This window comes from Eurosta solidaginis, chromosome 4 (assembly GCF_040869045.1).
Source record: "Eurosta solidaginis isolate ZX-2024a chromosome 4, ASM4086904v1, whole genome shotgun sequence".
Taxonomy (NCBI): Eukaryota; Metazoa; Arthropoda; class Insecta; order Diptera; family Tephritidae; genus Eurosta; species Eurosta solidaginis.
The window spans coordinates 20,374,238-20,389,515 of NC_090322.1; the positions used below are offsets into that span (position 1 = coordinate 20,374,238).

Below are 15,278 nucleotides of genomic sequence, written 5' to 3' on the forward strand. Positions count from 1 at the left end.
TTGTGAAACATCAAATTGATACTGGAGATGTGAGGCCGATCCGTCAAGCTCCTCGTAGTGTTCCACTGGCGAAGTGGGAAGTTGTGAGTCAAATCGTACAAGAAATGAGCGACAGCGGCCTCATTGAACTATCAGCTAGTCCATGAAGCTCACCGGTGGTACTTCAGTGTCGGTGATGGTCTATTGCAATTTACAGTGATGCCTTTTGGACTGTGTAATGCACCAGCTACTTTCGAAAGACTCATGGATCTGGTACTGAAAGGATTACATTGGAAAACACCGTGGATTGCCAACTGCGAGGTTTGCAGCAGAGCGAAAGGGCCCAAAACACGAAGCCATGGCCAGATGAAGCAGTATATTTCAGGTGCACCATTTGAAAGGATCGCCATGAATGTCGCAGGTCCATTTCCTACTAGCAACCGCGGAAACAAATACGTACTGGTGGTTATGGATTATTTCAGTAAATTGCCAGAGGCATACCCAATCCCAAACCAAGAAGCGGAAACAGTAGCAGAAGTGGTTACAAACGATTGGGTTGCAAGGTATGCTCTACCAATGGAGTTGCATTCTGACCAAGGCAGGAATTTTGAATCAGCTGTGTTCCAAGAAATGTGTAAGAAGTTGGGCATTCGAAAAACACGGACAACTGCATTCCATTCTCAGTCCGATGGTATGGTGGAACGTTTCAATAGAAAATTTAAGGAAAGTAGTAGACAAGTACCATAAGGAGTGGGATACACACATATCATTATTCTTGATGGCTTTCCGATCGGCAGTGAATGAGACAACGGGCCAAACTCCCGCAAAGGTAATTTTTGGCAATGTTCTACGACTGCCAGCTGATTTGAAGTTTGGGATAGATGCCGATGCGGAGATAAATGTCAAGAAATGGTGTCTTGGAAGAAGAGCTGAGAGAAATACACGATCTTGTAAGGAAACGAACAAAGATTATGAGTGACAAGATGAAAGCGAGATACGATAAAGCAATTAATTCGGAAGGTTTTCAGCAAGGAGATTTGGTGCTGTTATACAACCCCCAACGAAAAAAAAGTTTGTCCCCGAAATTGCAGTGTAATTGGGAAGGCCAAAGTTGTAAAGCGGATGAACGATGTAGTTTACCGCATACAAACCATTGGCAAACCAAAACTAAAATGAAAGTGGTTCATTTGGAAAGGCTGGCAGCGTTTAGATCAGGAAATTTTTCTGATCGGGGCTATCAGACTTAGGTGGAGGGCAGTGTGACGAATATTACCATCACTAAGCCGATACTAAGCAGCCACTCAAAATGTATATAAACACATTAATCATAATTTACCCACATACGTACAAGTCAACGAAGAGAAAACTCACACAGTCACCAGTTGAAGTGGTACTCACATATACACGCGCATATGGCTATGCGAGAGGCTATAAACTACAGATACACATGCGACGCGTATAGATGGTAACCAAGTAGAAAATTCTAGGAGAAGAAACTCCTACACATTTGGACATGGAGTATAAAAGCAGCGAAAGCTGAGTAGTCAGTAATCAGTTTCATTTAAGCTCGCTATCAGTTGCGAAGTACTTTCAAAGTAGTCTAATAAAGACCATTTTGTAATACGGAATATTGGAGTGTTTTATTCAACAGTTTAGCGATACGAACGTAAACAGAAGGTTCCAAATAGGCGGAATTTCACTAAATTCGTTACAATTTACAAGATTGGAAAAGTTATTCAACACACAACAGGAGGACAAGGCAGGAGGTATACTAATTTGGTGGAATATTAATTGAGGTTTTGGCTTTAGTCTTGATCCCTTAAAACTGAATTGTTTGAGCTGTGAGAAGATCCATTTTGGCCACCTATCATTGAATTCGACGCTGCAGCGAACTTTAGGCAGGGGCCCCGAACCCGCATAGATCGTGTAAACATCTGGCCAAGCCTTCGTTGACAGTAAAGATACCAGGCGAGCAGCATGTGCATGTTCTAACGAGCACAACGTCTTCATTGTATGGCGCACGTTGTTGCTTTAACGACAAAGGCAAACCAAATGCTTTGGGAAAATGTTGGGTGTTGATAGTCCTTTGCCGGGTATAGATTCGGTTCGTTCCATTAAGGTTCTAGCACGACCATCTCACACGGTAGAAAATATTCTAATAGCCAATCACCTGAAAATTATCATCGTGGGCGGCTCACTTATAGATCAATGGGGTCATTGTACAAAGGTGTAATGTAACCATAATCCCTGCGCTGGGCTTTATTTATTTGTATTGTGAGGACCAAATAAATCCCCATTAATTTGGCCCACACAAAACGACCCCACAACATATTTGACACGACATTAACACAACAAGTGGCCACAAAAGGCTATAGCAACAGACCAACCAACAAGTCCAATACAGCATACATCATATTCGATACAACAATAACTCAACAGCCAGTCACAAAAGGCTATAGCAACAGACCAACCAACAAGTTCAACACAGCATTGACACAACAACCAGTCACAAAAGGCTATAGCAACAGACCAACCAACAAGTTTCAGCAACGCAACGAGCGTTCGCAACATCGAACAGCAACCATACCAACGCAACCATTTGAGCCAGCAATGCCAAACAAGGCAATAAAAGGAGCGACACAGCAGCACAGCAGTCAGTCAGCACGGAGCTGTGGTCGTGACCAGAGCTACTAGCGAAGTAGATCCCTATCGCAGTTGACCTACTCTATGCAATAGGAATCCACTTCATAGGAGCGAGTCGTGGAATGGTGATTGCGGTTGACCTTCTTTACGCATCACCCCCCAGAGACCAAAGGCCCCGCCACAGTAACGCGCAACCGCGACAGGTGACACCCGCTCACCCCCGTCAGTAGAGGTACACCAGCAGAGTAATACAAGGCGCGACAGAGTATCGTTCAGCACACGCGAGTAGACGCCGACGCAAGGCGTGACAGAGAATCACCCAACAACCAGCAATACAAATAGACGCCGACGCAAGGCGCAGCAGAGTAATACAAATAAACGCTTCAGCAATACAAGTCAGCACGGAGCTGTGGTCGTGACCAGAGCTACTAGCGAAATAGATCCCTATCGCAGTTGGCCTACTCTATGCAATAGGAATCCACTTCATAGGAGCGAGTCGTGGAATGGTGATTGCGGTTGACCTTCTCTACGCATCACCCTCCAGAGACCAAAGGCCCCGCCACAGTAACGCGCAACCGCGACAGGTGACACCCGCTCACCTCCGTCAGTAGAGGTACACCAGCAGAGTAATACAAGTAAACGCTTCAAGTCAGCACGGAGCTGTGGTCGTGACCAGAGCTACTAGCGAAGTATATCCCTATTGCAGTTGACCTGCTCTATGCAATAGGAATCCACTTCATAGGAGCGAGTCGTGGAATGGTGATTGCGGTTGACCTTCTCTACGCATCACCCCCCAAAGACCAAAGGCCCCGCCACAGTAACGCGCAACCGCGAAGGCGTCTTTCGATCACCTCCGTCAGTAGAAGTACGCCGGCAGAGGCCGCAACAGAGCGGCAACGACGTAAGGCGCGACAGAGCACCGCAGAAGAGAGAGACGCCGGCGTAAGGCGCGTCAAGGCACCGACGCCACATACTAACGGGACCCGTCTAACGGAACACGGCGACAGAGCATCGCCTCAGCAATACAAGTAGACGCCGACGTAAGGCGCGACACAGCACCGCAGCAGAATTATACGAGCATACGACACTGGTCGCAGCAGCGCAACGCTAACATACGACGTTGGCCGCAGCAGAGATACGCAGTCGCTAACCGTAAGAGAAACACGCCGACGCACGGCGTCACTGAGATACATTTACACATACCCAGCAGGGCGTCCTAACGGAACGATCCTAACGGGACGAGAGGACCGTTAGCCCACCACCAATCATGGAGCAAGCATAAAGCGAAGTGAAGAATATACACAAATCTTTCTTTTATTATATTTTTACAGTTGTAGTACATAGAGGTAAAGCAATAAAGTGAATTTTATATGAAATCGATTTGCAAGGTGCCCCTTTAATACAAATTTATTGTAAACGAACCCTGGGCACGGCGAGTATACCCCAGCAAATATCAAAGAAGCAACGGGGCACGAAAAAGCTTCGTTACAGTATATTTTTTCAGAAAAAACCTAGTTTTGTAATGCGACCACATTCTTATTTGTAAGGGCGTTCAAGATGGCGACGTTAGAGCGAGAAACGCATCATCACCTAACATACATTTTTTACAAATTTTTGAAATTAGCTCTGGACTAAAAAAATAACTTGCCGTTCTGCAAGTGGGCCTAAAAATATTAAGATCGTGTTTAAATTTAAACATACTCAACTTTTTAGTAGCCAAAAAATAGTTAGTTTAGTTAAAAATTCAAATCCTCGCTTCCTTTTAATATCAAAAAATAAACTCGTTTGTTTATTGTCTTGATTACTTGTGTTTGTTTTTTTTTTTCAGATACAAAAACATACGTAACAAGAGCTACCAATACCCGTGCGATATTTGTGGCAAACATTTTAAAACAACATGGGACTTAAATAGACATGAAAGAAGTCATAGCGGCGAAAAGCCCTATAAATGTGATTTTTGTGAAAAGCTGTAAGTTATCATAAAAATCCTAGTCTTAATACATATATTTCACCAAATTTTTTCTAACTTTATGTTCTGCCTGTATTAAATAGATTTTCACGGGCTACGAACCTAAGGGAACATTTGCGTACTCATACCGGTGAAAAACCATATAAATGCAAATACTGCGAACGGTGCTTTGCTACAAAAAGCATACTGAATAAGCATTTCCGTGTACATCTCGGTGAGAATATTCACAGATGTGAATCTTGTCCCTTAGCTTTTCGTTTGGCTTCGGAACTGCGGTTACACTCAACTACGCATAAAGACGAAGATCCAGAGATGCGTGAGCGAAATATGGCAGCTTTAAGGGATGATGAGGCTAAATCGAAAGTTAATAGGTAACATGGCATTCATTATATTGAGGTTAATTTCTCCGTAAAGCGCGGAATCCAGGGCCGGTATTGTGTTATACTGTGATCCGTGATCGAAACAATTTTTTATATGGCAACATCTCTTAAATGGTGGATCGGATTAAGGAAATATGCTAAATAGTGGCTACGTGTACTAATTGCAATTCGTTCTGATTTTTACGAATAGCTTGACAGGATCATATTTATTGTTTGAGTGAAAGCGTTTTTCGATACGTGATCGTATTACACGATACGGACCCAGATCATAAGAAAAAGCCCAACAAATTTTTATTTTCCCCTTGTCGGCATGGCTTGAAGTAATTTTATTTAAAAATATCAATTTTGCTATTTTACATGGTTCAACTATATGGTTGGTTCATCTGTACAATAACAAAATATGTCTGTTCAAATTGTCAAAATCTGTGTAATAGTATTGGTGCGAATGGTATGGAATGGAAACATAAAACTTAGCAGTTTTTGTATGTGTAAGAAAATGTTGGCAATGTGTTGGTTTCATTTTGAGTTTGCCATCTCTTTTTGACAATCCCATCGACCATGCAATGAAATAAATAAAATCGGCTGATGGGATGAGCCAAACATATAATTGAGCCACGTCCCAAATTAAACCTACACTGCATCCTTACTTACTTAATTGGCGCTTACCGTCTAAACGGTTATGGCCGTCCAACAAGGCGCGCCAGTCGCTCCTTCGCTTCGCCAACTGGCGCCAATTGGTCACACTAAGGGAGTTTAAATCGTTTTCCACCTGGTCCTTCCAACGAAGTGGCGGCCGTTCTCTACCTCTGCTTCCATAGGCGGGTTCCGATAGAAACACTTTCTTGGCCGGAGCATCATCTTTCATTCGCATACCATGGCAGCCAGCGCAGCCGCTGCGTTTTAATTCGCTGGACTATGTTGATATGTTGGCGGCCACCGTGGTGTGATGGTAGCGTGCTCCGCCTACCACACCGTATGCCCTGGGTTCACACCCCGGCCAAAGGAATATCAACATTTTAGAAATAAGGTTTTTCAATTAGAAGAAAATTTTTCTAAACGGGGTCGCCCCTCGGCAGTGTTTGGCAGGCGCTCTCGGTGCATTTCTGCCATGAAAAGCTCTCAGTGAAAACTCATCTGCCTTGCAGATGCCGTTCGGAGTCGGCATAAAACATGTAGGTCCCGTCCGGTCAATTTGTAGGGAAAATCAAGAGCACGACGCAAATTGGAAGAGAATCTCGGTCTTAGATCTCTTCGGAGGTTATCGCGCCTTACATTTATTTTTATTTTTTTATGTTGATGTCTGCGTATAGCTCGTACAGCTCATCATTAAATCTTCTTCGGTATTCGCCATCGCCAACGCGTAGAGGTCCATAAATCTTTCGAAGAACTTTTCTCTCGAACACTCCCAAAGCCGCTTCATCTGCTGATGTCATGGTCCATGCTTCTGCCCCATATAGCAGGACGGGTACGATAAGTGACTTGTAGAGTATGATTTTCGTTCGCCGAGAGAGGACCTTACTTTTCAATTGCCTACCTAGTCCAAAGTAGAATTTATTGGCAAGAGTGATTCTTCGCTGGATTTAAGTGCTGATGTTGTTGCTAGTGTGATGCTGGTTCCCAAATAAACGAAGTCTTTTACTATTTCGAAATTATGGCTGCCAACAGTAGCGTGGTTGCCAAGGCGCGTATTCGCTGACTCTTTGCTCGATGACAGCAGTTACTTCGTTTTGTCCTCATTCACCATCAAACCCATATTTACCGCTTCTCTTTCCAGTTTGGAGTAAGCAGAACTAACAGCGCGGGTGTTGAGGCCGTTGATATGAATGTCATCAGCATATGCCAGTAATTGCACGCTTTTATAGTATATTGTTCCAGTGCGGTTAAGTTCTGCATCTAGTATAATTTTCTCCAGCATCAAATTAAATCGCACGATAGGGGGTCACCCTGTCTGAAACCTCGCTTAGTTTCGAACGGCTCGGAGAGGTCCTTCCCAATTCTGACTGAGCTGATGGTGTTGCTCAACGTCATTTTGCACAGCCGAATAAGTTTTGCGGGGAAACCAAATTCAGACATAGCGGCATATAGGCAGCTCCTTTTCGTGCTGTCGAAGGCGGCTTTAAAGTCGACGAAGAGGTGATGTGTGTCGATTCTCTTTTCACGGGTTTTTTCCAAGATTTGGCGCATTGTGAAAATCTGGTCGATGGTAGATTTACCAGGTCTGAAGCCGCACTGATAAGGTCCAATCAGTCGGCTCACGATGTGCTTCAATCTTTCGCACAATACACTTGAAAGGACCTTATATGCGATATTAAAAAGGCTGATTCCACGATAGTTGTGCATTTTGCAGTATCCCCCTTCTTGTGGACTGGGCAAAGAACACTTACATTTCAACCGTCGGGCATGCACTCTTCCGCCCATATTTTGCTAAGAAGCTGCTGCATGCGCCTTACCAACTCCTCGCCGCCGTTCTTGAATAGCTCCGCAGGCAATCCATCAGCGCCCACGGCCTTGTTGTTTTTCAATCTGGTCATTATCGATTGCGGGATCGGGTTCTTCATCTCTGCGCGGTGAATTGCTGCCTCCATTTAGGAGAGCAGAGAAGTGTTCCCTCCATAATCTAAGCACTCTCTGGACATCAGTTACATGGTCGCCGTTTTCGTTCCTACAGGAGTTTGCCTCGATCTTAAAACCTTCCGTCTGTCGCTGTATTTTTTGGTAAAATTTTCGGGTGTTATTCCTGGTGGCTAGTAGCTCCAGCTCCTTGCACTCACGCCTTTCTGCTTAGGATTTTTTCTTCCTGAAAGGCGCTCCTTCCTTTTTTAACTCACGGTAGCGTTCACACACTCCTCTTGTGGCGCTCGCTTTTAACGTAGCCCTGTAGGCAGCGTCTTTCTTTTGGTTGCAACGCGGCATTCTTCATCGTACCAGCTGTTTTTCGGGACCGCCGGTAACCAATTTTTTCCTCGGCGGCAGTACGAAGTGCTTTGGAGATATGCTCCTACTGCTCCTGTATTCCTTCAGGATGAGTTGTGCTCTGAGAGAGCTGGTGTGAGAGTCGAGTTGTGAAATCATTGGCAGTCTGTTGTGATTGAAGCTTTTCAACGTCCAGCTTTCCTTGTTTTTTGTTCCTTGGTTTTAGCCGCGCTGAGGCGGGTGCCTATTTTGGCTGCAACGAGATAATGGTCCGAGTCGATGTTAGGTCCTCGGATCGTGCGCACATCTAAAACACTGGAGGCATGCCGCCCGTCTATCACAACGTGATCGATCTGATTGCGAGTATTTCGATCAGGAGACAGCCATGTAGCTTGATGTATCTTTTTATGCGTGAACCCTGTGCTGGATATGACCATGTTTCGACCAGCGGCAAAGTCAATTAGCCTCAGTCCGTTAGGAGAAGTTTCATTGTATAGGCTGAACTTTCCGAATGTAGGGACAAAAACACCTTCTTTGCCCACCCTGGCGGTAAAGTCGCCGTGCACGACTTTTATATCATGACGGGGGCAGCGCTCGTATGTGCGTTCTAATTGTTCATAAAACGTGTCTTTCACCTCATCGTCTTTCTCCTCTGTTGGCGCATGGGCGCAGATGAATGACATATTAAAAAAATTTGCTTTTATTTGGATAGCGGCGAGACGCTCGTCCACAGGCGTGAACGCCAGAACTTTGCGACAAAGTCTCTCTCCCACCACGAATCCGACGCCGAACTTGCGCTTATTCGTATGGCCACTCCAATAAATGTCACAATTCTTGATCTTTCTTCCTTGCTTCGTCCAACGCATTTCTTGGATGGCGGTGATGTCAGATTTTGCTTTGACGCGGACATCAACCAGCCGGGCATCTGCACCAATCCCATTCAGGGAGCGGACGTTCCAGGTGCATGCCCTCAATTCATTGTCCTTCAAACGTTTGCCATGGTCGTGATCCATAGAGAGTGTATTTATCCGAGGCTTGTTGTTATATTTCATTGGAGTATGGTTTTACGTGGCGGATCCCAAGCCCAGCGCTCAACCCGCTCAGCAGGGGTGAAAATATTACTTGCACGTTTATATAGCGAGCCGCTTGCTCCAAGACAGACGCCCGCTTGCAGCCGCACCTAGAGGTGTACAGACGCTGCCGATGAGATCTCCCTTAGCCCTTAAACCGATTATGTCAGAGTCGCCTAGCCAGGTTGTCGCCTTCTCACATTAGCTCACCGCTACCCAGAGGATACTTGGCCGCAAGCGACCGGCAGTAGTGAGCTGCTTGAACCGCATGCAAAAGGATCGCTCTGGCCATTTCCAGGTGAATGGCGGTCAGAAGCTTTCCCCACTTTCGTGGACTTCTGCACACGGCTCCACCCTCCACACTGCATCCACTTGAAGTTTATTTGACAGATAATATTTTTATCTTGGAAAAATTATAAATAAGAAGCACTGGATTTTATTTAAGTTTTCAGCCACAATATAATTAAAATATTTTGGAAAAAACCACATTTAGGCAATTGACAAGGTCGCCTTCGTCGAACGTGCTATGATTTAAAACCCCTTATGAATGATTTGCTGTTGCTTCTTATATAAAAATTGGATTTAAGAATACAATTCAGCAGCCTATGTATATCACATGTGCTAAGTTCTTGTTAAGCCATCAGTTAAGCTTCGACACTATTCATTCCGACCGGTGGAATACCTGAAATCAAACCACACTTCCCGGCCGAAGCTGCAAACCTAGCAAGATAACGTGACCTAACGAGATAACCCGACCCTTGAGACCTTCACAGGAATCTCAACTTGGTCATTATGCTGCTGGTAAAGACCCCGACTTCTTAAAAAAAGGTTCTTGCAGTTTTAATCTTAACAAAATTTGTAATATATACATGATACGTAATAACACTATCAGTAGAGATATGGTAGTGCGAAGTATGAAAGTTAAAAAAATGAAAATCGATCTGATCCCCTTCTATTTAGTTATTCCTCCCACAAAACGTTTAGTGCCATAAAAAAATACTTGAGTCGTTTTACCTCAGAGGAGATTAAGGCGGCGTGCTATTTTAATTTTCCTTACGAATTGGGTGGCCGAGACGTTCATATTTTATGCCGATGAACTTTTACCGAGAAGCTTTTCATGGCAGAAGTACACTCGAAGTGCTTGCCTAAGCACCACCGAGGGCGACCCCGTTTAAAAAAAAATTGTTTTCTAACTAAAATAACTTGTTTCTTTAAATGCTATAAGGCGATCAAAAATCGACCAATTTTTTTTGAAATTTGGCAAGTACATGTAGGTTTCTTAAATTATATTGACTAAGTTACTTTGAACTTTGTAATTTTAATATTGTAACGAATTTAGAGAAATTCCGCTTATTTGCAACCTTCTGCTTACATTCGTATCGCTAAACTGTTAAATAAAACACTTCAATATTCTGTATTACAAAATGGTCTTTATAAGACTACTTTAAGAGTACTTCGCAATTAAACTTCACTTCGCAACTGATAGCGTGCTTCAGTCCAACGGCTTGCTTACTACTCAGCCTTCGCTGCTTTTATACTCTCGGTTTCCTCGTTCACCCATTTCTACTAAGGTCCAATAATTTCGTGAACTTCATGCTTAGTTATCAGCTATATACATGTATATTTGTAGTTTGTATCCATATGCGTGTGTATATGTGAGTACTACTTCGGCTGATGATGACATGCGTTTGTGAGTATCTCTCTACTACCTTGTATGTATGTGTGTACATGATGATTGATTAGTTTACGTGCGAGTGTAAGAGTGGTTGCTTGCTTTATTGTTGTGCCTTTATTTAATAACCGCTTAGTGATGTGAGTATCACTTAGTCATATATAATATTCGTCACAATATGTTTTATCAATATTTTAATTTTAAAAAATTTGAAATAATTATTCAATTTTACATCATCAAGATACATACCTATAATATTTTCTTTTGAATCATTTCTGTTAATATTTATATTAATAAAAATAAAGCATTCTACAGTACATACATAAGTCATTTTTAAATATAGCAAATATTGTATAGCCTCTTACGGAACACGATATTTGAATATGTATGTTTCTTTTAAATCATTTCGTTCGTGACGTTTCTCTTTAAACGTATTCTTAAAATATATGTAACAGACAACTGGGTATATAATGGTCGGTTTTGTTCAACCTTAAACTTCCTTACTTGTTTTCTCCTAAATTGAAAACCTACGATCTCGTTTTAGAATAAAGTTTCTTCACTTTTGGTAGAAATTCCGAAATACTCACATGGATCGAGTATACTCGATACCTTTTACTGATTATGAGCACTAGAGTCGATACTTTGATCCGAGTATTTTAAATGAGTACCGGTATCGATGCTTTTTTTTAAAGTTCTATCAGCTTTTATGAGGAAAATATGTGTACCGAAGTTTGTCAAGAGACTTAACTGGTCTTCTACTTATGGCTCTCGGAACGTTAGAAAGTGCTATGTAACAGACAGCTGGGTATATAATGTTCGGTTTTGTCCAACCTTAAACTTCCTTACTTGTTTTTTCCTAAATTCGAAACCTACGATCTCGCTTTAGAAAAAAGTTTCTTCACTTTTGGTAGAAATTCCGAAGTACTCACATGGATCGAGTATACTCGATACCTTTTACTGAGTATGAGCACTAGAGTTGATACTTTGATCCGAGTATTTTAAATGAGTACCGGTATCGATACCTTTCTTAAAAGTTCTATCAGCTGTTATGAGGAAAATATGTGTACCGAAGTTTGTCAAGAGACTTAACTGGTCTTCTACTTATGTCTCTCGAAACGTTAGAAATAACTTGGAGAAAAAGAGGAAACCCTCCCCTCCATTTGTGAATTTTTTTTAATTTTCATGAAATAAATGGGCGATTCTCAGTAAACTGTACAATTTGTGTCCATTGGTATTATTAGCAGGAAAATTAATAATTGGCTGTACAAGTTTGATGTTATTTTGTTAGTTTTAATGTGTTTAAATAGAGCACATGCATAAACAGTCAAATATTTGAATAGAACGTCTATGAGATTATACTATATACCCCAAATGTCAGTTGAGTGGCATGTTCTCAACAACGTTTTTCAAATATCGGTCAAAGTATCATTGATTTATTTCAAAAATATGTACGATAAATTGGCATGATTTTATTGTTTTTCGTTAAAACTTTTGTTTACGAATAGATTTGTGATGAAAAAAGGAGATTTCGAAACATAAATTACGTATTGAATCATGTCCATCAGTTTTGAATAATTTCGCTCACTTTCCATTATGCTGTCATTATCACCATGTGATGTATAATTTGACACTGCGAAAGATAGATTATGACAGAGGACGATCGCACTGACATTTTTTGTATTTACAAGTTTCGGTGTTAATGACACTTGAGTGTTTGGCATAGCAGTAAAGTGAGGAAAACGACGATGTAAAAAAAAAAACAGAAAATAAGTTTATCATACCGGTTATTTTATATCCTGAAAGGTTTCATTGAGACGAAAAAATCAAGGTATAGAATATAAAAAAACTTTAAGTACAAGCGTAGAGCACGTAGTCGAAATGTCAGTTGCTTGGTATGCATTTGTATGTTAGTTACGTGGCAAAATTATATAATTATTTTGCATCTGAAGTGAAACAAAGAGGAGAAATAAAGGATTAATCACATGTTAAAACTTCGTAATATTTAGAAACGTCGCTTCCAGGATTTCTCAAAAATGGCGCATTCTCAAAAAATCAAAATGTCTACCGCATTGAAGAGAAATCGAATAAAGGATCAAATATGCAAAATTCAAGAGCGAAAAAATCCAGAAAGAAAAAAAATGAAGAAAGTACAGCTCATCGAAATAAACGCCTGGAAAAAAAAGCTGAACGACTGAGAAGGCTGAAAATCAGAGAAAACCCAGTTCTTCATGCAGCATACTGTGAAAAACAACGAGCAAGATATGAAGAAGAAAAGGCCAGTGGCAAAGTGAAGCAAGCAAACCAACTCACGAAAAATTATGTTAAGCAACACCCACAACCTTGAATCAAACATAAAAGCACATAAAAGGTCAAATTTAGTCCGCAAAACAATTTATATACTAAATAGTTAACACCAGCATTAAGCAGCCACCCTATTCTACATATTTATGAATAACTTTTTTTTCATTATAGTTGTAGTAGAATGGTGAACAGCTTAGCTTTTTTATTACACAATGATAACAAAAATAAATCCGGACAACTTCTATCTGAGAAAAATTTTCATTCCAAATCCGCCGGTGAAATTGTACAGTTTACCGAGAATCGCCTAAATACACTGTAGAAGTATTTTTTGCAGATATATAGCCTGTTATATCCTTTAACGGTCTCTTTAAATCTCTTCTATATAAAACTGCGCGCGGCCCTTTACCAATTTCGGTAATTTTTCCAGACTCATTCCCTAAGACAATGAAGTAGCTTACCAAGTTTTGTAATGGCATCTTAAACCTTTTTTGAGTTATGACCAATAATATTTTAAAAATGCGGCGCTACGCCCTTATTGAATATTTTAATTAGAAGTAAGTGGTTCAACCAACACATGCAATTTGGTTATTGTAGCTGCATCATTTACTGAATAATCACGTTTTTGAGGTTTTCTAAAATGTATATATATAAAAAGTGGGCGTGGGTATTGTCTGATGTCGCTCATTTTAAATAGCCATGAGAGATGAGTGCCACGGAATCCACATATAAAATGTCAACAAGATATCTTAAAATTTACTCAGGTTATCGGATTCACATGGCTAAAAGAGTTTCTTTTTCACCCGGATCATTGGAAATCTATATTTGTTCTAATTAGATTCTTTTACTCAATCGTATTATAACGCCTTATATAAGCTTGATTTGTAGTGGGTTATATCCTTCTATAAAAGCTCGTATTACAAAAGTGGTATATTTATCTCCTTATGTAAGCCTTATTTTAATTGATCTATAAGCCTTCTAATAAGGTAGTTATTTTCTTACTAATGACTTCTAATAATTCCTTATGTGACCTTTATTGTAAATGAGTTATAACCCTTATACATAATGTTACCTTTCAGATAAACCTTAGGCCACACTACAGAAAAACAAGGACTATTATAAGGATTACAACAAGCTCGTACTTATTGCGCTAAATTATCAAAAACAATGATTTGGACGGTTGGTTGGAATGCAGCTGCTCGAAATAACGTCCATTCTGACAGCACTGATATAATCAGTTAAGAACAATTCAGCGATTCTAATAACACATTCATTGATAAACAAAACGGATTTACTATTAATTTTGTACGCTTTTGCATGAACGTTGAGAACTCTTGATATGAGAAAGGGACGACGGATTGGTAATAAATTATGTCCTAGCTATCAACATCAAAATTTTGAATTTAGGTTATTATGTACATAAATAACTAAATAAAAGTATGATATGATGTGTGGCTCAGAACCATGCCCATAACCTACAGCAAAAAATTATCAATAGTTAAATATAGTTGACTACTTTACGAGATATCAGAGTATAACTCACTTTTAGTTGACTTCTGACCACTGTGGAATTAAAACAAAAAAAACTTAAATCGAAATTATTCAAAGTCAGCAAAAATTTTGAAATATGAGAAAAAATGTATTTTCTGACGCCAAATTTCAGATATTGTTTTGGGCTCTAGCAGTTTCTAAAAAAAAAACAAAACAAATAAATGTAACGTCTGGCGAACTGATTTCACGCAACCAGAATAAAAGCCACTTGAGGGTTGGCTTTCAGCTGAATGTGAGGTACTGAAGATCGGGAATATTTTTATTATAACAGTTATGTATTACCAATGGAAATAGCCTAACTTACTTTTTGGTTTAAATTAGTTGAATCGTAGTTAGCTGAAAAGTAATGCAGAAGAAATAAACAGATCTGAATAGTTTTCGGTCCTTGCCGAAGCATGATACAAATATAACAAGGTAAAACCGGTGAGAGCCGAAATGACGTTTAAAAATTTTTTTAATTTCTCACCGCTCTCAGTTTTTAATTTTTTGTTTTGATTTTATGATTTTTATAAAAAAAAAAAACTAACATCAAATTTTTTTCTTCATTTAAGTCTATTACATAAAAAGTTTTTCCTTGAGCTTTTTGTTTTGTTGTAATTATTTTAATTGGGAAAGCTACGATATGAAATCCTGAATCCGCACTGCTTACTTACTTAATTGGCGCTTAACCGTTTAAACGGTTATGACCGTCCAACAAGGCGCGCCAGTCGCTCCTCCTCTCTGCCAACCGGCGCCAATTGGTCACACTAAGGGAGTTTAAATCGTTTTCGACCTGGTCCTTCCATCGGAGTGGGAGCCGCCCT

At 40.6% G+C, this 15,278-nt stretch overlaps 1 protein-coding gene across 1 annotated transcript in view; it reads left to right on the forward strand.

Moving 5' to 3' along the window:
* LOC137248422 (zinc finger protein 91-like) overlaps positions 1-14,930 on the forward strand; it is a 194,699-nt gene extending 179,769 nt beyond the window's left edge. Inside the window, exons 15-17 of the mRNA XM_067779360.1 lie at positions 4,451-4,591; positions 4,675-4,962; positions 14,004-14,930. Of these exons, the coding sequence (XP_067635461.1) occupies positions 4,451-4,591; positions 4,675-4,962; positions 14,004-14,007 (433 nt within the window). The 3' untranslated portion in view covers positions 14,008-14,930. The remainder of the gene's footprint in view (positions 1-4,450; positions 4,592-4,674; positions 4,963-14,003) is intronic.
* The last annotated feature ends 348 nt before the right edge of the window (positions 14,931-15,278 follow it).